We start from the raw sequence: 24,906 nt of genomic DNA on the forward strand, positions 1-24,906 counted from the left end.
TTATCTAAAAAACTAATTAAAGCTGCCAAAAAGGAAACAGAGAAGCACATTGCTAAGGAGAGTAAAACTAATCCCAAACTGTTCTTCAACTATATCAATAGTAAAAGAATAAAAACTGAAATTGTAGGCCCCTTAAAAAATTGTGAGGAAAGAATGGTTGTAGATGACGAGGAAAAAGCTAACATATTAAACACCTTCTTCTCCACGGTATTCACGGTGGAAAATGAAATGCTAGGTGAAATCCCAAGAAACAATGAAAACCCTATATTTAGGGTCACCAATCTAACCCAAGAAGAGGTGCGAAACCGGCTAAATAAGATTAAAATAGATAAATCTCCGGGTCCGGATGGCATACACCCACGAGTACTAAGAGAACTAAGTAATGTAATAGATAAACCATTATTTCTTATTTTTAGGGACTCTATAGCGACAGGGTCTGTTCCGCAGGATTGGCGCATAGCAAATGTGGTGCCAATATTCAAAAAGGGCTCTAAAAGTGAACCTGGAAATTATAGGCCAGTAAGTCTAACCTCTATTGTTGGTAAAATATTTGAAGGGTTTCTGAGGGATGTTATTCTGGATTATCTCAATGAGAATAACTGTTTAACTCCATATCAGCATGGGTTTATGAGAAATCGCTCCTGTCAAACCAATCTAATCAGTTTTTATGAAGAGGTAAGCTATAGGCTGGACCACGGTGAGTCATTGGACGTGGTATATCTCGATTTTTCCAAAGCGTTTGATACCGTGCTGCACAAGAGGTTGGTACACAAAATGAGAATGCTTGGTCTGGGGGAAATTGTGTGTAAATGGGTTAGTAACTGGCTTAGTGATAGAAAGCAGAGGGTGGTTATAAATGGTATAGTCTCTAACTGGGTCGCTGTGACCAGTGGGGTACCGCAGGGGTCAGTATTGGGACCTGTTCTCTTCAACATATTCATTAATGATCTGGTAGAAGGTTTACACAGTAAAATATCGATATTTGCAGATGATACAAAACTATGTAAACCAGTTAATACAAGAGAAGATAGTATTCTGCTACAGATGGATCTGGATAAGTTGGAAACTTGGGCTGAAAGGTGGCAGATGAGGTTTAACAATGATAAATGTAAGGTTATACACATGGGAAGAAGGAATCAATGTCACCATTACACACTGAATGGGAAACCACTGGGTAAATCTGACAGGGAGAAGGACTTGGGGATCCTAGTTAATGATAAACTTACCTGGAGCAGCCAGTGCCAGGCAGCAGCTGCCAAGGCAAACAGGATCATGGGGTGCATTAAAAGAGGTCTGGATACACATGATGAGAGCATTATACTGCCTCTGTACAAATCCCTAGTTAGACCGCACATGGAGTACTGTGTCCAGTTTTGGGCACCGGTGCTCAGGAAGGATATAATGGAACTAGAGAGAGTACAAAGGAGGGCAACAAAATTAATAAAGGGGATGGGAGAACTACAATACCCAGATAGATTAGCGAAATTAGGATTATTTAGTCTAGAAAAAAGACGACTGAGGGGCGATCTAATAACCATGTATAAGTATATAAGGGGACAATACAAATATCTTGCTGAGGATCTGTTTATACCAAGGAAGGTGACGGGCACAAGGGGGCATTCTTTGCGTCTGGAGGAGAGAAGGTTTTTCCACCAACATAGAAGAGGATTCTTTACTGTTAGGGCAGTGAGAATCTGGAATTGCTTGCCTGAGGAGGTGGTGATGGCGAACTCAGTCGAGGGGTTCAAGAGAGGCCTGGATGTCTTCCTGGAGCAGAACAATATTGTATCATACAATTAGGTTCTGTAGAAGGACGTAGATCTGGGGATTTATTATGATGGAATATAGGCTGAACTGGATGGACAAATGTCTTTTTTCGGCCTTACTAACTATGTTACTATGTTACTATGTTACTATGTATGATGTTCCCTCTTCATCTTCATCAGAGGAATAGTTGTGATAGCGTGTGCTGGGGTCATACCCTGGCTGATTTTTGGACTTAGAAGTTGCCTTTTTGTGTGAGGATGTCCCCATCCTTGCTGAAGCTGTGGTGGATTAGGCTTATAGTTCTATGTTGGTGTGAATGTAGGCAGCTCTGACCGGTGCTGAAGTTGTACATTATCAGCAGATGGTGATGTCAGTCCTCACCCCTCTGCACCCAGGGCTGAGCTGTCTGCTACCTAATGTGTCTGGGGGCTGCCTACTGCATTGTGTTTAGGGAGATTTTCACCTTCTTTCCCCAATATCACAACTGGCAATGGCTGGACTGTGCCAGGGACATAGAAGGGGTGCCTTGTGCTGTAAGCACCACTTTGTTTGAATTGGGCGTTGGCCCAGCCGGCAACAAAGAAGAAGAGTGTGAAACAGGAGGAGATATATGGGGAAGAGAAGAAGGAGGAGATGAAGAAGAAGAAGACAGGGTTGATGAAAGGTGTAGGAGGAGGAGGTGAGGAGTGAGAAAAGGGAACAGAAGGAGGAGAGGATGGGAAGTGTGGAGGAGAGAAAAAAGGAGATGAGAGGTGTGGAGAGGGATGTGGAGAAGGAAGAGCAAGAGGAGATAGGTGTGGTGGGGGAGTGAAGAAGGAGGAGAGAAAGAGGGTGAGTGAAGGAGGAAAGCGGTGTGGATAAGAAGGAGAAGGAGGAGTAGAGGTGTAGAGGAGAGAGAGAGCAAGAGAGAGAAAAGTGTGGAGAAAGAGGAGAGGAAAGGAGAGTGAGAAAAGGAGGATTGAAAGAGTGACAGAGAAAAAGGAGCATAGAGAAGAGAATTCCTCCCCCCTATGTGCAGTCTTAGAGGGCATGGTTGGAATAATGATGCCCTCTCCCTGTAGGGAGGGACGGGGCGCGCCACATACTGCGCAAAAACTCCCTATACCTTGGATTCTGTTGAGAATAGACTGCACATGTCTAATATCTCCCGTCTTATACACATAAAAATCACTTTCTGATTTGCTCACATATCTTTCTGTACCACCCTAGCGATGTAAGCTCTGCTGCTACTGTATACCATTTATTAGTATTCAGCAATTTAACATCAGCTAACGTCCCTTATTTTCCCTTCTACGTCATGCCATTCTGCAGCTTGAAGTCTGCCATTCTTATGAATTTCACTTTATACCTTCCAAAATTCTTCATATACTTAACACCTTCGTGTTCTGCCACTATCTGGGGGGCTGTTTTCTCATCAGGAAGTAAAAGACCCTCCTGTTGCTTGGCCACTTTATTCCCCCTGGCAAAAACAAAAATGAAAAACAAACAAAAAGGAAAAAAACACAACAAAAAAACTTTAAAAAAAAATGCTATATAAAAAAGAAACAAAAAACAAAAAGAAAAGAAAACCTTCAAAAAGTTGGTACAAGAAGTTGAAATGAAAAGACAAGAAAAACATCAAAAACTTGGCACACAACCAAAAACTTAAAATTTTGATACAAAAGGAAACAGAGACAGAAAGGAAAAGTTTTAAAAAAAACTTAAAAAAAAAATTTAAAATGTAAAAAGACAGAAGGAAAACCTTCAAAAGAGTAAAAAGTTAAAATGGCTTTTTTTTTCCTCTCTGCTCAAACGCAGTCAGACACACACACTTCCCCTTTCTTATGCTGCTGTATCGAAAGACGCTAAAATCACGTATCTGAAAACAAGTATGTCACAGCAAAAATGGTAGATGCCACATAGTTTCACTTCTTCAAAAATTGCTACACTGTAGCACTACTCAGAATGCAGAAACAGGAAACTTTGCAAAAACAGATGTGACAGTGTGATTTACAATGGATATATCTTTGCTAGCAGCATGGAGAAGGAAAAACTTCTCTATACAATTGTATGCTCTTAAAGCAGCAATACGTGACACGAACAAACCAGATACAGACGTCCGGGAGACCCGATATGCCCTCTTTATTATTCTGTGACATGTGCAGGTTGCTCTGAGAACAGATTACTGCCAATCGCAATGGGCACACCTGTGCCCAGGCCACCTGAGTGAGAAACACAAGCGGGAAATCTACCACATCGGTCCGGTCGTCCTAACTGGCTCGCCGGCACTACGGGAATCTGCAGTAGCCCTCTAAGTTATCACTACCCGAGCCTGGAGCCTGGGACTACCTGTCCCTCCTATGCACGGGAATCCTGCAATAACTTATCGAGCGATTTGACCTCCTGCGGTCTGTTACCCAGCAACCACAAGCAGTCACTGTTCCTTGCTTCTCCCAGATCTACACAAACACAGAACACATACACGGCACACAGCAAACACCTTGACTTATATCCCAGGGTCTGGATACGGGCTTGGACTTTTTACACTACCTGGGAATACGGTGGTGACCACACCTGACAGGCAAGAGGTATAGACCCGGACTGGGCACAGGGGACTTTCAGGCAAGATGATAACATTTTCTTACCTTACTTATGGAAATGCACAGTCTCCGTCCCGTGAACCAAGGCCGTGGCCAACACCTCCATCTCTCCGGTCAGCAGGGTCCCCGTGCGTTTCGTCCATGCCCCGCGAGCAGATGCCAGATGTTATGGAAATTTAGGTTTGGATAAATCTATCCCTGTGTGTGCTGCGGCCGTTCCCAATAAAACTGAGTATTTTGAGCACTCATCAAGAATGGACTGTACACCATTGTGACAGAAAAACATTCCATCAATACTGCTGATTTATTGTACATACATAGTTTTATAATCGCATATAGAAAGGAGGTGGTTAGAGGTGGTTAGTTAATTACCATATTGTCTAGCTCCTCTGTTATTTGTTATCTAAATATATATATGGAATATTGTGATTAATGCACATATGAATGCTGATTAAGCAACTAAAATGTAGCTCTCTGCATCTAGGACAAAGTTGAGACATCTGATCATCACTTAATACATCTGGTGCTGTTCCGCTTTTGCCTGGAAAACCCCATACAGTCTGTCTGGCTTATATCAGTTTATGTCAGCCATTTTAAGCCATTGATTATAATGTATATATTAGCTGTGAGTATATATGAGTATACATGCAAGTGAGATCTACATGATATATATATTTCCATCACACCCCCATATATTAGTACTGTCCCCTATGTGCTCCAATATATATTAGTAATATCACCTATGTGCCCCCATATATTAGTAATGTCACCTATGTGCCCTATATATTAGTAATGTCCCTATAGGTAGAAGATTACAGTGCGGGGAAGACGGGAAACCTTCATATAGACGACCAGTGGTGATGGAGTCAGTGACCGACTCTGGCCAAATATGTCTCTAGAGCAATAGTAGAAGATGAAGATGTCGTCCTCATCATGAAGTAGCTATTTCTCATGTCGCGTGTGATGAATATCTCCTGCAGTATTGCTAATGCCGATTCCAGGGTCGGTAAATGAGACGAGAATTAGCGTTATGGAAGATGAGTCTATGAGAAACGTATTCAGCTGCCGACTCCGAGGAGGAAACTGCTTGTTGTCTGTGGCCTTAATATATAGGATTTATTAGTAGATGTAAAGAAGGAAACTAAATACTGTAAAATAATAAATCTCCTCATATGTTTCCCTTATTATCTCCAGTAATTGTATTACACAGGATTCTTATGATGTTACATCGGTTCGTCTTCTCATTCAGGTCTCTACAATATCGGATCCTCTCAGTGAAGATCTTCTACAAAACAAAATTTTCCTTATTTACCCATCACAGATGGATAAGGGCAAAGAAAAGATGGCGGAGAGGATATTACACATCACCCTAGAGATCCTCTTCCGGCTTACTGGAGAGGTGAGAGATTCTGATGACGTCACATTACATCATTCTTATCTATGGGAATAACAGATGAACAGAACTGGAGAGGTGAGGACTCTGGCAATGTCTGTAGTGAGATTTATTAATGTGTCTCTCCATTACCAGGATTACACAGTGGTGAAGAAGACCTCTAGTGATCGCTGTCAGGACCCTGTGTCTGAGGGATGGGGAAGACCCCTGAGCCCAACCACGGGGCCTCCACCTCACCCCCTGATCCATGAGGACATCAATGACCAGAAGATCCTAGAACTCACCTACAAGATGATTGAGCTGCTGACTGGAGAGGTGACACTGCTAGGAATGCTGGGACATTATACAGTAACACTATGAAGGGATCGGGGGATGACGGTATCATTGTATGTGTCAGGTTCCTATAAGGTGTCAGGATGTCGCTGTCTATTTCTCCATGGAGGAGTGGGAGTATTTAGAAGGACACAGAGATCTGTACAAGAACGTCATAATGGAGGTTCCCCAGCCCCTCACATCTCCAGGTAATAGACAGGACTAAATACACACGGCCTATAATTATCTGTATGTAAAGAATGAATTCACTCCCTGTATGTGTTTCCTCCAGATCTGACCAGTAAGAGGACAACACCAGAAAGATGTCACAGTCCTCTTCTTCTACAGGATTGCAAGCAAGAAGATCCCAATGTTCCTCAGGATCATCAGGTAGATGGAGAGAAGGTGTCAGGAGATCTCCCCTATGATGTGTAGACGCTGGTGAAGGTCTTGTGCTCAGTCTTGCTTTATCCACCAGTATTATATGTTTTATACTTGTGTAATGAGAGCGGTGGAGATGGCAGGATTAGAGCTGATCATAGATGTGACTTCTCCATCTGTCGGTGACTTTTACAGTATTTGTTTCAGGGTGAAGATCTGACCCATATTAAGACTACAGAGACATATGTGAGGGGGGATGAGTGGTGTAAAGAGGAGATTCCCACATATGGCTACCCAGGTAAGTAGTGACCACTAAATGCAGAGAAGTCACAGATTCTTCTCCGTCACCGGCTGTGGCTGCTTCATCGGTGGTGTAGTCCGGCCGTATTACCATGATCACCATTTTGCCTCTAGACCACAACATTCTCCTCCCCCCAAAACTGTTCTAATGACTTTGGTCATTGAAAGCCCTTTTCTATAGAACTTACAACCTGGTAGATCCACCTACCCCATGGGTTTAGGAGACGCTGTTACCTGCCCTGACAAGATAGAAAATCACTTTAAGAAAAATATTCTGATGGGCCTGTAAGAGAAAGCGGAGGGTAATGATGCTGTTGGCTTCCTAGAACCCTGAGATCTTATCGGATGAATCTCCCTTCTCTCCTTTCTGTATGATCATATGGTCCCTACAAGACCAGGTCCAGTCTTTCTGGCCAAACTTCACTTTTATGATCGACAACATTAAATGTGCAGTGAGGCCAAGTGTGAATTTCTGCTCAATAACAGAGTTTCCCTTTATCCTGACTTTTCAATTTGTATTAAAACCGACTAACTTCCAGGAGGATTGTTATAATCTACATAAACCCATCACACCGGTGCCATGATATATCTCTGAGCTGTGCGTGGCTGATGGCTGTAATATACATTTATTCCTGCCTGCAGGAGATGTGTTGGCTCCAGCCCTGGTTTCATGGATTCTCTCCACCTCATAATTTACATTGTTTTTGATCCTAAGAAATTCAGATTACTGCACAATCTCTCCTGAAATGGGGAGCAATATTATTTTCTCTAATCTTCTGGTCGGGACTCATAGTAGCTCCAATGGTCCACCATAAATGAGTGCAACTCTGGTTTACTGCTGTGTAATCTGTATTTGTAGTTTTCACTTAGAGATTCTCGTGCTCTGGGGTGGGCTGTGGGTGGAGCCTGGTGTTGCTCTGGGGTGGGGCTGTGGGCAGGGCTTTGTGTAGCTCTGGGGTGGGCGTGGCTTTGTGGTGCTCTGGGAGGGTCTATGGGCGGGGCTTAATGTGGTGCTCTGATTACATATTCATCTGTATTGGCTTACGACAGGTGGCTGATCCCTCACTGACCTGTCCTCCATTTTTACATAATGCATATAACAGCATTGATATTAATGTTGATAATGCCTATAAAAAATTCACAGTACAGGAATACTAATGGAGCAAATTAGCGTAGGTAGAGGCATAAGGACTGCCCATGGCTGTGCCCCTTTAGCTGGTGGTAGAATCTCCCGTCAAATAAAAATAGTTGTGTGTCAATATGAAATGAATGAGTTGACTTAGGAACCGATTATGTTCCATAAACTGAACACCCCTGGATTTCAGGCTGGATCGGCCTCAGGATGGGGATCCCTAAAGGCCAGTATCTGATCTTTCTTTTTAAAGGGAGACACGTGACCTTAGGGACAGATTTGTTGATAGAGGCTACCCAAGAAGTATTCTTCATAAAACATTTAAAGAGGTTGAATCTACACCACAAACCAAACTCCTTCAATCTAGAACAAAAGATGGCTCGGAGTCCCTTCTGAGGCTGGTGGGGAATTTTGATGACTGCGCACAGGAAGTGAGAAGCATTATTAGTAAATACTGGGATATTTTGTTGGCTGACATAGACATTAAAGAATTTCTACCACAAACACCAGCCATCACCTATAGACGGGGAAGATCAATAAGGGATCAGTTGGTCGATAGTACCTTCAACTCCCCTAAAAAAATCAGTGTAATCAGTATAACGGCACCGACCTGACACTGTCTGTAGTCACTGAGCACAATCCTGCTGACAGGATCCCTTTAAGACATCTCCGCTCTGCACTATTATACACAGTTCTCTTTAAATATGTAATATTTATTCTTGAAACTCATCTGACAGAAAATATTGGAGCTTCCGATAGTTTAGATTGTGAAGTCACCGAGCCCCGTCTCTAATTACCCCAGAGAGGTTTCACCACTAGCTGCTCATTTATTACTGACGGAGACTGTTCAGTTTGAGCATTTCAGTAGATGTTATTATCTATAGTCACAGTTTTTGATTACAGTAGTGTCCAGAATCCTCTGATTTATCCTCTTCCCGCAGCCAGTTTTGTGTTCTTAATCAGGCCCCATTTTTACAATCTGACGTGTGTCACTTTATGTGGTGATAACTTTGGAATTATACACAAAGGATAATAGAAAACAAATGGATCTTACAAATTATTTTCCAGCTTCTCACAATACCCTACATGCGATTGTACACTACTCTCTGGGCACACGGCGGTGTTAAGAAGGGAAGGAGCGCCATTTAGCTGTTTGACTGCAGATCTAGCTGGAATAGTTTGCAGACACAATGTATTGGGAGCACTGTTCATGGTCAACTGGCAGCTCAAAAGATCTCCACCATGAACATGCTTGGCACTATCTTCTCTGCTTTCCATATCCCAAGGATTGCCTTCTTCATTGCCCTTTAACACCATTACATGGATCTGGACTTACACTGGGACCCTTAGACTTGGACCATGGTGTTACCTGCTATTCTGTGGTATTAGATGGCAAGAAGAATAGTCAGGTAGCTGGGTCAGAACCAGAAGGGCAGAATACAGAGTCAGAAGACACCAGAGTAGTCAGTAAATGGGCCACGGTCACAACAGGAAACAAATACACAAGCCACAAGCTGAGCACAGAGGACTGAACCAGAGGAGAACAACGCTGTTTCTGGCAGATTCCGGCCATGTGCCTTGAGCTTTAGTAGGGTGTGGTACTTTCCAATTGGCTGAAGTAGGGAGCAGATTAGTCCAGCTGGACAGCAGGAACAGATCCCAGATGAAATTGGACACATCATATGCAGAAGCAGGGCCGGCGTCAGCACCCGTCGTACCCAGGCATGTGCCGGGGCCCTGAGCAGGCGGTGGGACCACTTGCTGTTGGGGACACCGGCGCACTATGGACCAGTGTCTGTGCCTGTACCTGCTACTAGGCCCACCACCTATTCAGAGCCCCAACACTTGCAATACTTACCTCTCTCATCTCCATCGCTGCAGCGTCTTCCACGTCTCTTGATTTTGACATTCAGCTCACAGGGCACGATGAAGTCACTTCGGTGCCCGCTCTACCTGAGGAGTCACAGTGCAGAGAGCCGGAAGCAAGCGATGCTGTGGAGTTCAGAGCAGTGGCCAACGATGAGAGGTGAGTATTTCATTTTTTCTTTTTTTGATGTTTGAAGCACATGTATAGGTCCATCATAAATTGAGCATTATATGGGGCCTATCATATGGAACATAATATATGGGGCCCATTATACACTGGAGCATCATATATTGGGCCCATCATACAGTATATGGAACATTATATGTGAGTCTGATTATACACTGGAGCATCATATATGGGATCCATTATATGTGGAACATTATATGGGCCGATCATACAATGGAGCATCATATATGGGGCTGATTATATATGGAGCATTATATGAAGCTTATCATGGAGCATAATATGGGGCCCATTATATATGAAGCATTATATGGGGACTATTCTGTATGGAGCATTATATAGGGCCCATTCGGTATGGAACAATATATGGGGCCCATCATATACTGTATGGAGCAATATATGGGGCTCATTATTCTTTATGGAGCATTATATGTTGCCCCTTGTACAGTATGGAGCAATGTATGAGGCCCATAGTACTGTATGGAGCAATATATGGTGCTCATTATTCTGTATGGAGCCATATATGGGGCTCATTATTCTGTACTAGATGGTGGCCCGATTCTAACGCATCGGGTATTCTAGAATATGCATGTCCATGTAGTATATTGCACAGCCCACGTAGTACATTGCCCAGCCACGTAGTATATTGCCCAGTCACGTAGTATATTGCCCAGCCACGTAGTATATTACCCAGCCACGTAGTATATTGCCCAGCTACATAGTATATTGCCCAGCCACGTAGTATATTGCCCAGTCACGTAGTATATTGCCTAGTCACATAGTATATTACCCAGCCACGTAGTATATTGCCCAGCTACATAGTATATTGCCCAGTCACGTAGTATATTGCCCAGCCACATAGTATATTGCCCAGTCACGTATTATATTGCCCAGCTACATAGTATATTGCCCAGCCACATAGTATATTGCCCAGCCACGTAGTTTATTGCCCAGCCACCTAGTATATTGCCCAGCCACGTAGTATATTGCCCAGCCCCGTAGTATATTACCCAGCCACGTAGTATATTGCCCATCTACGTAGTATATTGCCCAGTCACATAGTATATTGCCCAGCTACATAGTATATGGCCCAGCCACGTAGTATATTGCCCAGTCACGTAGTATATTGCCCAGTCACGTAGTATATTGCCCAGTCACGTAGTATATTGCCCAGCTACGTAGTATATTGCACAGCGACGTAGTATACAGCATAGAGCCACATAGTATACAGCACAGACACGTAGTATATTGCCCAGCTACATAATATATTGCCCAGCCACATAGTATATTGCCCAGTCACGTAGTATATTGCCCAGTCAAATAGTATATTGCTGTTATGATCTGGTGGCCTAGGAGCAGCATGAGACGGACTCTGGAGAAGGTGGTCCCTGTACTGACCGCAAACCCTGAACCTAGCAGCGCAACTAGAAGTAGCCGTGGGGGGTACCTAACACTCCCTAGACCCCTCAACACAGCCTAAGAACTAACTACCCCTAAAGACAGAAACAGGAAACCTATCTTGCCTCAGAGAAAATCCCCAAAGGATAGATAGCCCCCCACAAATATTGACTGTGAGAGGAGAGGGAAATAACATACGCAGACATGAAATCAGAATTTAGCATAGGAGGCCACACTAGCTAAAAAGAAAGAATAGAACAGAGTACAAGGGCATTAGAGAGTCCGAATGGCATCACAAGGTATTCAAAATGGCCTTCGAGCGTATTAAATGCAGTTTTCCATTCAACACCCTGCTTAATACGAATAAGATTATATGCCCCTCGAAGGTCAATCTTAGTAAACCAGCTAGCCCCCTTAATCCTAGCAAACAAATCAGTAAGCAAAGGCAAATGAAATTTGACTGTGATCTTATTCAAGAGGCGATAATCAATACAGGGTCTCAAGGAGCCATCCTTCTTGGCAACAAAAAAAAAACCTGCTCCCAATGGTGAAGAAGATGGCCGAATATGCCCCTTCTCCAAAGACTCCTTAATAGAGCTCCGCATGGCGGCATGTTCTGGCACAGACAGGTTGAAAAGCCGGCCCTTAGGGAACTTACAACCTGGAATCAAGTCAATAGCACAATCACAGTCCCTATGCGGTGGAAGGGAACTGGATTTGGGCTCATCGAATACATCCTGGAAATCTGACAAAAACTCAGGAATTTCAGAAGAGGGGGAAGAGGAAATTGACATCAAAGGAACGTGACCATGAACCCCCTGACAACCCCAACTAGTCACAGACATAGATCTCCAATCTAACACCGGATTATGTACCTGTAACCATGGAAAACCCAGCACAATATCATGCAAATTATGCAACACCAGAAAACGACAATCTTCCTGATGGGCTGGTGCCATGCGCATGGTCAGCTGTGTCCAAAACTGAGGTTTATTTTTAGCCAACGGTGTAGCATCAATGCCCCTTAAAGGAATAGGGGTCTGCAAAGGCTGCAAGGGGAAACCACAACGTCTGGCAAATTCTAAGTCCATTAAGTTCAGAGCGGCGCCTGAATCCACAAATGCCATGACAGAAAATGATGATAATGAGCAGATCAAGTTCACAGATAACAGAAATTTAGGTTGTATAGTACTGATCGTAACAGAACTAGCGATTCTCTTTGTACGCTTAGGGCAATCAGAAATAACATGAGCAGAATCGCCGCAGTAAAAACACAACCTATTCTGACGCCTGAATCTTTGACGTTCAGCTCTAGACAAAATCCTATCCCACTGCATAGGCTCAGGGCTCCGCTCAGAGGACAATGCCACAGTGTGCACAACTCTGCGCTCGCTCAAGCGCCGATCAATCTGAATGGCCAGAGACATAGAATCACTCAGACCAGCAGGCGTGGGGAACCCCACCATAACATCTTTAATGGATTCAGAAAGACCCTTTCTGAAAATTGCCGCCAAGGCATCCTCATTCCATTTAGTCAGTACAGACCATTTTCTAAATTTCTGGCAATACAATTCTGCTGCTTCTTGACATTGACACAGGGCCAACAAGATTTTCTCAGCCTGATCCACAGAATTAGGCTCATCATACAACAACCCCAATGTCTGAAAGAAAGAATCAACATTAAGCAAAGCAGGATTGCCAGTTTCCAGGGGAAATGCCCAATCCTGTGGGTCATCACGCAGCAGAGATATGATGAATTTAACCTACTGAATAGGATCAACAGAAGACAGGGGTCTCAATGCAAAAAACAGTTTACAGTTATTTTTGAAACTCAAAAATTTGGATCTGTCACCAAAGAATAAATCAGGAGTGGGAATCTTAGGTTCTAAGGCAGGAGTCTGAACAATATAATCTGAAATACCCTGTACCCTAGCAGCAAGCTGATCCACACGAGAAACTAACTCCTGAACATTCATGTTATTACTAGATTCCGTAGCCACCCAGAGATTAAGATGGAGGAAAATACAAAACAGGCTAAGGAAAAAGAAATGGCTCAAAACCTTCCCTCCCTTTTTCTGAGATGCAATTAACTCATTGTTGGCCAGTTGTACTGTTATGATCTGGTGGCCTAGGAGCAGCATGAGACGGACTCCGGAGAAGGTGGTCCCTGTACTGACCGCAAACCCTGAACCTAGCAGCGCAACTAGAAGTAGCCGTGGGGGGTACCTAACACTCCCTAGACCCCTCAACACAGCCTAAGAACTAACTACCCCTAAAGACAGAAACAGGAAACCTATCTTGCCTCAGAGAAAATACCCAAAGGATAGATAGCCCTCCACAAATATTGACTGAGAGGAGAGGGAAATAACATACACAGACATGAAATCAGAATTTAGCATAGGAGGCCACACTAGCTAAAAAGAAAGAATAGAACAGAGTACTATGCGGTCAGTATAAAAACGCTAGAAAATATCCACCACAGAAAATACAAATCACCACATCTGACTAAAGACATGGAGGGTATATCTGCATCTCCAGAGACACAGCTTGGCTGCAAAAAATCCTTCAAAGACAAAGCTGGACAAGACAAAATATGAAAATGCACAGACCTAAAAGGTCCACAGCAGGTGGACAGCAAAAACAAAGCCAGGACTTATCTTTGAAGAAAAGCACAGCAAACAGGAGAGACCAGAAGGGAAGTGAATCCTCCAAAAACAATGGACAACTGGCACTGACTAAAGGATCAAGCAGGACTAAATAGCTGATTTCAAATTGCAAAAAGTGAACACACCTGATAGATGCTGCGATCCCCAGACAGCCGCACTACCACTCATAACCACCGGAGGGAGCCCAAGAGCAGAATTCACAACATATTGCCCAGTCACGTAGTATATTGCCCAACTCCGTAGTATATTGCCCAGCGACGTAGTATACAGCACAGAGCCACGTAGTATACAGCACAGAGCCACGTAGTATATTGCCCAGTCACGTAGTATATTGTCCGGTCACGTAGTATATAACACAGCCCACACAGTATATAACAGTGACCATGTAATATCTAGCACAGCCCACATAGTATATAACACTGCCTATGTAGTATACAGCACAGAGCCACGCGGTATCTAACACAGCCCACGCAGTATACAGCAGTGTGGGCACCATATCCCTGTTAAAAAAGTTATTAAAATAAAAAATAATTATATACTCACTCGCCGGGATCCAGCGAAGCTCCGGCGATATCCGCATGGCAGCCGCCATCTTCCGTTCCCAGGATGCATTGCGAAATTACCCAGATGACTTAGCGGTCTCGCGAGACAACTAAGTCTTCTGGGTCATTTCGCAATGCCTCGCTGGGAATGGAAGATGGCGGCAGGCGCGGGCGGCTCGGCGGACTACGGAGGGTGAGTATAGGAGTTTTTTTGTTTTTTTTTATTATTTTTAACATTACATTTTTTTACTAGTGATGCCGCATAGGCAGCATCAATAGTAAAAAGTTGGGGACACACAGGGTTAATAGCGGCGGTAACGGAGTGTGTTACCCGCGGCATAATGCGGTCCGTTACCGCCGGCATTAACCCTGTGTGAGCGGTGATCGGAGGGGAGTATGCGGGCGCCGGGCAGTGACTGCGGGGAGTAAGGAACTGCTATTTTCTTCCCGACTGTGCCCGTCACTGATTGGTCATGGCTGTTTTGCCACGACCAATCAGCGACTTGGATTTCCATGACAGACAGAGGCCGCGACCAATGAATATCCGTGACAGACAGACAGACGGAAGTGACCCTTAGACAATTATATAGTAGATGGAGCCATATATGTGTCTCATTATTCTGTATGGAACACTATGTGGTGCCCGTAATACTGTATGGAGCAATATGTTGGGGCTTATTAATCTGTATTGAGCACTATGTGGTGCCCATAATATTATATGGAGGACTGTACTGTCTGGTTTCTGACCTATTGTATAATTTACAACAGACATCACTCATGTAATGTAAGAAGTAAGTGAAATCTTTGGCATTGTACTATACCTATGTTTCTGTGCCGTATCTGTGCATCATGAATTGCGGTATGTGTTAAATGGGCCCACTGAGACTCTTTCGTCCTGGGGCCCACGAGAACCTAGAGCCGGCCCTATGCAGAAGCCATAATATGACTAAATGACTGAAAATCAGAATATTCAAAATCCTCATAAAGTGATTCCATTTTATAAATTAATTCACTGAGGGTTATAATCTATACATATGTGGTCAAAAATATTGGTACCCCTCGTGCAATGACAGAAAAAAACACAATGGTTGCCGAACTTGAATCTGACAAAAGTAATAAGAATAAAAGATCGATGAAAATGAACAAATGAAAGTCAGACATTGCTTTTCAACCATGCTTCCACAGAATTTTTCAAAAAATTAAACTCATGAAATAGGCCTGGACAGAAATGATGGTACCCCTGAAAATAATGTGACAAAGGGACATGTTAAATCGCGGTGTGTCCACTAACTAGCATCACAGGTGTCTACAATCCGGGGATCAGTGAGTGGTCGGTATATAGGGCTACAGATACTCACTGTGCTGTTTGGTGACATGGTATGCATCACACTCAACATGGACCAGAGGAAGCAAAGGAGAGAGTTGTCTCAGGAGATTAGTAAGAAAATTATAGACAAACATGTTAAAGGTAGTGTTGAGCGATACCGTCCGATACTTGAAAGTATCGGTATCGGATAGTATCGGCCGATACCCGAAAAGTATCGGATATCGCCGATACCGATACCCGATACCAATACAAGTCAATGGGACACCAAGTGTCGGAAGGTATCCTGATGGTTCCCAGGGTCTGAAGCAGAGGAAACTCTCCTTCAGGCCCTGGGATCCATATTAATGTGTAAAATAAAGAATTAAAATAAAAAATATTGATATACTTACCTCTCCGGAGGCCCCAGGACATCACCGCTGGTAACCGGCAGCCTTCTTTGCTTAAAATGAGCGCCTTTAAGGGCCTTCCATGATGTCACGGCTTCTGATTGGTCGCGTGCCGCTCATGTGACCGCCACGCGACCAATCACAAGCCGTGACGTCATTCTCAGGTCCTAATTTCCTAGATTGAGGAAGGTGAGTATATCAATATTTTTTATTTTAATTCTTTATTTTACACATTAATATGGATCCAATACCGATTCCCGATACCACAAAAGTATCGGAACTCGGTATCGGAATTCCGATACCGCAAGTATCGGCCGATACCCGATACTTGCGGTATTGGAATGCTCAACACTAGTTAAAGGTAATAGTTATAAGACCATCTCCAAGCAGCTTGATGTTCCTGTGACTACAGTTGCACATATTATTCAGAAATGTAAGATCCATGGGACTGTAGACCACCTCCCTGGACACAGGAGGAAAATTGATGACAAATCAAAGAGACGGATAATACGAATGGTAACAAAAGAGACCAGAAAAGCTTCTAAACAGATTGAAGGTGAACTTCAAGCTCAAGGAACATCAGTGTCAGATCGCACCATCTGTCGTTGTATGAGCCAAAGTGGACTTCAAGGGAGACGACCAAGGAGGACACCATTGTTGAAGAAAATCATAAAAAAGCCAGACTGGAATTTGCCAAACTACATGTTGACAAGCCACAAAGTTCTGGGAGAATATCCTATGGACAGATGAGACAAAAATGGAACTTTTTGGCAAGGCACACCAGCTCTATGTTCACAGATGGAAAAATGAAACATATCAAGAAAAGAACACTGTCCCTTCTGTGAAACATGGAGGAGACTCTGTTATGTTCTGGGCCTCTTTGCTGCATCTGGCACAGTGTGTCTAGAATCTGTGCAGGGTACAATGAAATCCTAAGACTATCAAGGGATTCTAGAGAGAAATGTGCTGCCCAGTGTCAGAAAGCTTGGTCTCAGTCGCAGGTTATGGGTCTTACAACAGGATAATGACCCGAAACTCACAGCTAAAAACACCCAAGAATGTCTAAGAGGAAAACATTGGAATATTCTGAAGTGGCCTTCTATGAGCCCTGACCTAAATCCTATTGAGCATCTTTGGAAAGAGCTGAAACAAGCCGTCTGGAAAAGGCAACCTTCAGACACGAGACAACTGGAGCAGTTTGCTCTTGAGTAGTGGGCCAAAATACCTGTCTAGAGGTGCAGAAGTCTCATTGACAATTACAGGAGTCGTTTGATTGCAGTGATTGCCTCAAAAGGTTGTGCAGCAAAATATTAACCCTTTCACGCCAGAGTCTGTTTTTGCATCCGTGACCGGGCCATTTTTTCAATTCTGACCAGTGTCACTTTATGAGGTCATAACTCTAACGCTTTAACGAATCCTGGTTATTCTGAGAAACTTTTCTTGTGACATATTGCACTTTATGATAGTGGTAAAATTTCTCTGATATAACTTTTGTTTATTTGTTAAAAAAATCGACATTTGGCAAAAATTTTGAAAATTTAGCAATTTTAAAAATTTACATTTTTATGCTTTTAAATCAGAGAGTCATATCGCACAAAATAGTTAATAAATAACATTTCCCACATGTCTACTTTACATTAGCATAATTTTGGAAACAAATTTTTTTGCTAGAAAGGATTAAAAGTTGACCAGCAATTTCTCATTTTTAGAGCAAAATTTACAAAACCATTTTTTTAGGGACCACATCACATTAGAAGTGAGTTTGGGGGGTCAATATGACAGAAAATACCCAAAAGTGACACCTTTCTAAAAACTGCACCCCTCAAGGTGCGCAAAACCACATTCAAGAAGTTTATTAACCCTTCAGGCGCTTCAGAGGAATGAATGGAATGTGGAAGGAAAAAATAAAAATGTACTTTTCTTACACAAAAATTTTCATTTAGATCAATTTTTTTTTACTTTCGCAAGGGTAGCAGAAGAAAATGGTCTATACATTTTGTTTTGCTATTTCTCCTGAGTATGCTGATTTCTCCTGAGTATGCTGATACACCATATGTGGGGAAAATCTACTGTTTGGGTGTACGGCAGGGCTCGGAAAGGAAGGAGTGCCATATTGGAGAGCAGATTTTGCTGGAATTGTTTGAGGGTGACATGTCACATTGTTAGAGCCCCTGATGTGTCTAAATAGTGGAAACCCCCAACAAGTGACCCATTTTGGAAACTGGACCCCCCGAGGAACTTATCTAGATGTGTTGTAGACACTTTGAACCCCCAAGTGCTTCACAGAAGTTAATTACGTAGAGCTGTGAAAAAAAAAATCATATTTTTTCCACAACAAAATCTTTTCACCCTCATTTTTTTTCCAAAGGGTAACCGGTGAAATTGGACCCCAAAAGATGTTGTGCAATTTGTCCTGAATATGCTGACATCCCATATGTGGGGGTAAACCACTGTTTGGGGGCATGGTAGGGCTCGGAAGGGAAGGAGCACCATATTGGAGAGCAGATTTTGCTGGAATTATTTGTGGGTGACATGTCACATTGTCAGAGCCCCTGAGGTGCCAGAACAGCATAAGCCCCCAAAAGTGACTGCATTTTACAAAATACTTCCCTGAATGAATTCTTCTAGAGGTGCAGTAAGCATACTGACACCACAGCTGTTCCATAGAAAATTATACCATTGGGCAGTGAAGAAAAAATAATTACATTTTTACCACTAAAATGTTCTTTAACCCCAGAATTTACATTGGAAAATAGGTAGATAGGTAAATGGTCACTACACCCATAGATGAACTCGCAGAGGGGTGTCATTTCCAATTCCCAGAGGGATGTCATTTCCAATTCCCAGAGGGGTGTCATTTCCAAAATGGGGTCACTTCATGGGCGATTATGCTGTTATGGCACTTTGAAGAGCTGCTAAGTGCTAGAACAGGAGAATTCCCCCCCGGAAGTGACCCCATTTTGGAAATGACAACTCTCTGGGAATTCATCTATGGATATAGTGAAATTTTCACTCCACGGATGATTTCCAGAAACACTTATTGGAAGTTTTAGAGCAAAAATTGCAAAAATGTCATTGTAGTGCCCAATATATTGTGCCCAGCTTGTGTCTCTGGAGACATCCCCCCACCTACCCCCAGAAATTGTTACACCAGCTCTACTCAAATGTGTCTGTCACTAAATAAACCAAATGTTTGAATGTCAAAGCAGTTTAAAAACGTGGTTCTGTGTGTAATGTTGTAAATCAGTCATGGAGGCATAAGGGTGGCAATGATGATTATTGTGGCCAATAATAGCGGGTATCATGCCTCATTCCTCTCTTGGAACATACATGACATCTTCTCTGGGGGACCTTTAATGTTTCAGTTGCTGGAATGAGTGCAATAAAATGTCGCTCAATGAGTTTTCTGACATCTTCAGATTATAAAGGATTGGCGGGGACAAAATTTTCAAAAACAAAAATTTCAATGACCTTTTCCTGATAATCAAGGAAAGTATGTGCATTTCCGGAATTTTTGTATAACACATAAGAATTATATGTGGCCACCTGAAACAAATAAATGACTAACTTCTTATACTAGATATATGATTTTCTTGATACCCGGTATGGCTGTAGAACCTGATCTGCAAGGTCCGCACCCCCCATATATTTGTTGTAATCAATGACAAACACAGGTTTTGGAGTAGTGGATCCCTGTTGGTCTGCAGTGGCCCTTGTTGCATCTGTGTGGATCGAGCTGCGTAAAGCCGCTGACTGCCCCCTTCAGAACTTTTCCTTGACCAATAATTGTGAAAACCCCTGAAAGTTTTTGCGAATGGTCTCAAAATCCTCCTTGTTATGTTCAACCAGACTTTTAAATGGGGGTATGCTGGTGTAGTACTTGTCAACATACAGATTGTAGCCTTTTTGTAATAATGGCGTTATCAGCTCCCAAACAGTTTTTCCAGATGTCCCCAGATAAGTAGGGCATCCTGGTGGGTTTAGTTGGCTATCTTTCCTTCATAAATGCGAAAAGCTGATGTATATCCTGTTAAACTCTCGCACATTTTATAGAGCTTTATTCTGAACCTTGCCCTCTTAGAAGGAATAAATTGCTTGAGGTGCAGTCTTCCTTTGAATTTTACAAGGGACTCATCAATGGAAATATTTTCTGTTGGGGTGTAAAGCTTTAAGTACTTTTCTGTCAAGTCTTTCATGATGGGTCTGATTTTGAATATTCTGTGATGTCCTGGGGCATTTCTGGGCAGGCATTGACTATTGTCATTAAAATGCCAAAATCACATGAACATTTCATAATGGGTCCTAGGAAGAATGGCAGCCTTCCTCTCACTGAAGAGCTGTAGGAAGGTGAGTTTAAGTGCTCCTTTCATTTTGGTGTTGGTGCTGTGTGGCGGCCATTGTTGCTGTGGCTTTGTGCTGGTGGGGCGGCGCGGTCTGGAGTCTTGGGGACTCAGTCTTGCAGCATGGGTGCTGTGGGGCAACAGACCGTCCACCCTGCTGGTGCGTGGCCGCTGTGGCGGTGGGCGCCGCACGGCTCCGCTCCGTTAGGGCGATAGGACCCACTATGAGGTTTGCCGTGAAGGGGCAGTGGGCTTCATACAGTCTGATCAGAATGTTAAACTGAAAACCTCATATTCAGTTATATTAATTTTTGCCTAGCGGCTTTAGATCAACGTATGATTTTGGGATGTGCGGTTCATGCTCTTTTTTTTTCTTTTTTGCAAAGCATGTTCTAGTCTTCTTCTTGGACCAGCACTCCTCCCATTTGGCTCAGGTGATTTTAATTAGCAGGAGACTGCAAAGTAAGGGGTCTAGCCCATTTTGGCTCTCACTGAAGAGCTGTAGGAAGGTGAGTTTAAGTGCTCCTTTCATTTTGGTGTTGGTGCTGTGTGGCGGCCATTGTTGCTGTGGCTTTGTGCTGGTGGGGCGGCGCGGTCTGGAGTCTTGGGGACTCAGTCTTGCAGCATGGGTGCTGTGGGGCAACAGGCCGTCCGCCCTGCTGGTGCGTGGCCGCTGTGGCGGTGGGCACCGCACGGCTCCGCTCCGTTAGGGCGATAGGACCCACTACGAGGTTTGCCGTGAAGGGGCAGTGGGCTTCATACAGTCTGATCAGAATGTTAAACTGAAAACCTCATATTCAGTTATACTAATTTTTGCCAAGCGGCTTTAGATCAACGTATGATTTTGGGATGTGCGGTTCATGCTCTTTTTTTTTTTCTTTTTTGGAAAAAATATTTTGACTCCACAGCCACTTTCCAGAAATTAACGCGCAGTGGATGTTGCAGAGTGAAAATTACACATTTGCCATTTTATTACCCAACACATAGTGCCCAGATTGTGCTCCAGGAGACACACACCGCAAATTAAGTGGATTCTTCTCACTATAATATTGGTAAATAGAGGGATCCTAAATGTTGTTTGAGCACACTGCAAAACTCAGAAGTGAGAGCAGATTTTGCTGGATTGGTTTATAGAAGCCCTGTTGCTTTTCATCAGCCTTTGAGCTACTAATAGTGTGGGAACCTCTGTTTTTCCATTGATAGATGATGGACCTGACTGGACTTGTTTTTGTGAGATGAGAATTGGCATTATTTTTGTCTACATAACATTGATTGGTTTCTTTTTATTCGATACTTGGGAGGCAGAATGAGCAAACAGTTGAACACCACGCACTAATGGTTCATCCAACAAGGTTTTCTATTAGACTGTGAACTGTCATTGTCTTGGTAAATAAATTTTTTTACCTAGCTTGCCATTTTTATGGACAGTTTAAGTAGAAATGTTCAAAAATATAAAACTCAAGGATATTTTATTAAAAAAATTGTTTTTTTTTATCTTAGCAGATGACTGTACCAGGAGATCAGAGGGACAGCCGACATATTCAATTTTTAAATCTGATGATCTTGAGATCCTACAAGATACAACTGAAGTGATTACTGTTACTCCAGATATACCATCAGCCATTCACAGCAAAGATCTGTCATCTGATCCTATGAAACAGGTCCCATCTTCTGATTCATTACTGACTACTAAGGAAAATCAAAGTCACAAAAGAGGCATTGAAAAACAAACTGCTCCTAAAGCAAAGAAGTCATTTTCATGTTCAACATGTGGGAAATGTTTTAACCAGAAATCAGATTTGGTTACTCACCATAGATCTCACACAGGGGAGAAGCCTTTTTCATGTTCAGAATGTGGGAAATGTTTTAACCGGAAAGGGAATCTTGTTAGTCACCAGAGAACTCACACAGGGGAGAAGCCTTTTTCATGTTCAGAATGTGGGAAATGTTTTGGCCAGAAATCAGATTTGGTTAATCACCATAGAACTCACACGGGGGAAAAGCCTTTTTCATGTTCAGAATGTGGGAAATGTTTTAGCCTTAAAGGGCATCTTCTTAGTCACCAGAGGACTCACACAGGGGAGAAGCCTTTTCCATGTTCAGAATGTGGGAAATGTTTTAACCTGAAATCAGATGTGGTTAATCACCATAGAACTCATACAGGGGAGAAGCCTTTTTCCTGTTCAGAATGTGGGAAATGTTTTAATTATAGAGGAAATCTTGTTAGTCACCAAAGAACTCACACAGGGGAGAAGCCTTTTTCTTGTTCAGAATGTGGGAAATGTTTTGCACATAAATCACTGCTTGTTACTCACCATAGAACTCACACAAGGGAGAAGTCTTTTTCATGTCCAGAATGTGGAAAATGTTTTTACCAGAAATCAGATTTGCTTAATCATCATAGAACTCACACGGGGGAGAAGCCTTTTTCCTGTTCAGAATGTGGGAAATGTTTTACCTGTAAAGATCATCTTGTTAGACACCAGAGAATTCACAGAGGGGAGAAGCCTTTTCCCTGTTCAGAATGTGGGAAATGTTTTAACTGGAAATCAGATTTTGTTAAACACCATAGAACTCACACGGGGGAGAAGCCTTTTTCCTGTTCAGAATGTGGGAAATGTTTTAACCATAAAGGGAATCTTGTTGCACACCAAATAACTCACACAAGAGAGAAGCCTTTTTCATGTTCACAATGTGGGAAATGTTTTACCTATAAAGAGCATCTTGCTAGACACCTGAGAACTCACACAGGGGAGAAGCCTTTTTCCTGTTCAGAATGTGGAAAATGTTTTAGCCATAAATGGCATCTTGTTAGTCACCAGAGAAGTCACACAGGGGAGAAGCCTTTTTCCTGTTCAGAATGTGGGAAATGTTTTAACCAGAAAGCGCTTCTTGTTAGACATCAGAGAAGTCACACAGAGAAGTCTTTTTCAATTTCTTAATGTGGGAAATATTTTACTTGTAAATCAGCTGTTAATAAACATCAGAGACATCACATAGGGGAGAAGCCTTTTTTATGTTCATAATCTTGGAATAGTTTTAACCAAAATTAAATCTTCTTAAACGGGTTGTCTCTTGTCATTCTTTTGCTTGCTGACAAAAAGATAAAAATAAACTTTATTGATTCCAAATGTAAAACTATACCCATAATTCACCCCCTGGAGATTAGTCAGTAGGTGACTAATAGAAAAAACATGTACCCCACAGTTCAGTATATAGGGTGAGGTGACGTATATACACTCACTCTCCAAGCCTCTCATTTCTACGAGTTTCATCATCCTCACCAAAGGTGACTCATCAGGAGACTACTTAATATTGACCTATACTCAAGCGAGACTAGACAAAAAAAAATAAAATCATGTATCATGTTATCCGAAACAGTCAGAAAACCAGCCACATATTGGCAGATCCCAGACCTCAAACTACCATATATACTCAAGTATAAGCTGACCCGAGTAGGGTTGAGCGAAACGGATCAGTCATTTTCATAAGTCGCCGACTTTTGGCAAAGTCGGGTTTCATGAAACCCGATCCGATCCCTGCGTGGGGTCGGCCACGCGGTACGCGACTTTCACGCCAAAGTCGCGTTTCATTGATGCGAAAAGTGCCTCTTCTCAGCCAATGAAGGTGGACGCAGAGTGTGGGCAGCGTGATGACATAGGTCTCAGCCCCCACCATCTTAGAGAAGGGCATTGCAGTGATTGGCTTGCTTTCTGCGGCGTCACAGGGGCTATAAAGGGGCGTTCCCGCCGACCGCCATCTTACTGCTGCTGATCTGAGCATAGGGAGAGGTTGCTGCCACTTCGTCAGAAGCAGGGATAGCATTAGGCAGGGTACATTAACCCCCAAACCACTTGTGCTGTATCGATTTCCACTGTCTAACACCACCTTTTGTTTGCAGGGACAGTGGAGGCTACATTTTTTTTCCTCAGCGCTGTAGCTCATTGGGCTGCCCTAGAAGGCTCCCTGATAGCTGCATTGCTGTTTGTATGCCGCTGTGCAAACCAACTGCTTTTTTCAAAGCACAAATCCTGTTGCTCCTTCCTTTCTGCACAGCTATCTTGTTTGTTTGTCCACACTTTTGACTTTTTTGTACAGCACTCCACTCCTTGTTATTGCTGCCTGCCATACTTTGCTGAGATTACTGCAGGGAGATAGTGATTGTAGAACAGTCCCTTTTTTTTTTTTTTCGTTATATCTCTTCAAGCCACTTTCTGCCACAGAAAATATACTCTAATACAGTGGCCCAGATTTATTCACTAGTCTCCCTGAAGAAAAAAAAAAAAGATGCAGATTAAAATTGGCAAATCTGCATCAGTGGCAGTCCTGTGTG

The 24,906-nt window shown here is 42.9% G+C and overlaps 1 protein-coding gene across 2 annotated transcripts in view; it reads left to right on the forward strand.

Moving 5' to 3' along the window:
- The window catches only part of LOC138662890 (oocyte zinc finger protein XlCOF6-like), an 87,319-nt gene extending 63,677 nt beyond the window's left edge, over positions 1 to 23,642 (forward strand). The window contains exons 2-7 of one of the 2 annotated variants that reach the window (XM_069748883.1): positions 5,668 to 5,745; positions 5,875 to 6,054; positions 6,137 to 6,260; positions 6,344 to 6,441; positions 6,640 to 6,730; positions 22,074 to 23,642. In XM_069748883.1, coding sequence (XP_069604984.1) covers positions 5,668 to 5,745; positions 5,875 to 6,054; positions 6,137 to 6,260; positions 6,344 to 6,441; positions 6,640 to 6,730; positions 22,074 to 23,515 — 2,013 coding nt within the window. In that variant the 3' untranslated portion in view covers positions 23,516 to 23,642. Of the gene's footprint in view, positions 1 to 5,595; positions 5,746 to 5,874; positions 6,055 to 6,136; positions 6,261 to 6,343; positions 6,442 to 6,639; positions 6,731 to 22,073 lie in introns of both variants that reach the window. The other variant, XM_069748882.1, reaches the window with a different exon arrangement.
- Positions 23,643 to 24,906: the final 1,264 nt, after the last annotated feature.

The sequence above is a fragment of the Ranitomeya imitator genome, chromosome 2 (genome assembly GCF_032444005.1).
Source record: "Ranitomeya imitator isolate aRanImi1 chromosome 2, aRanImi1.pri, whole genome shotgun sequence".
Lineage (NCBI taxonomy): Eukaryota > Metazoa > Chordata > Amphibia > Anura > Dendrobatidae > Ranitomeya > Ranitomeya imitator.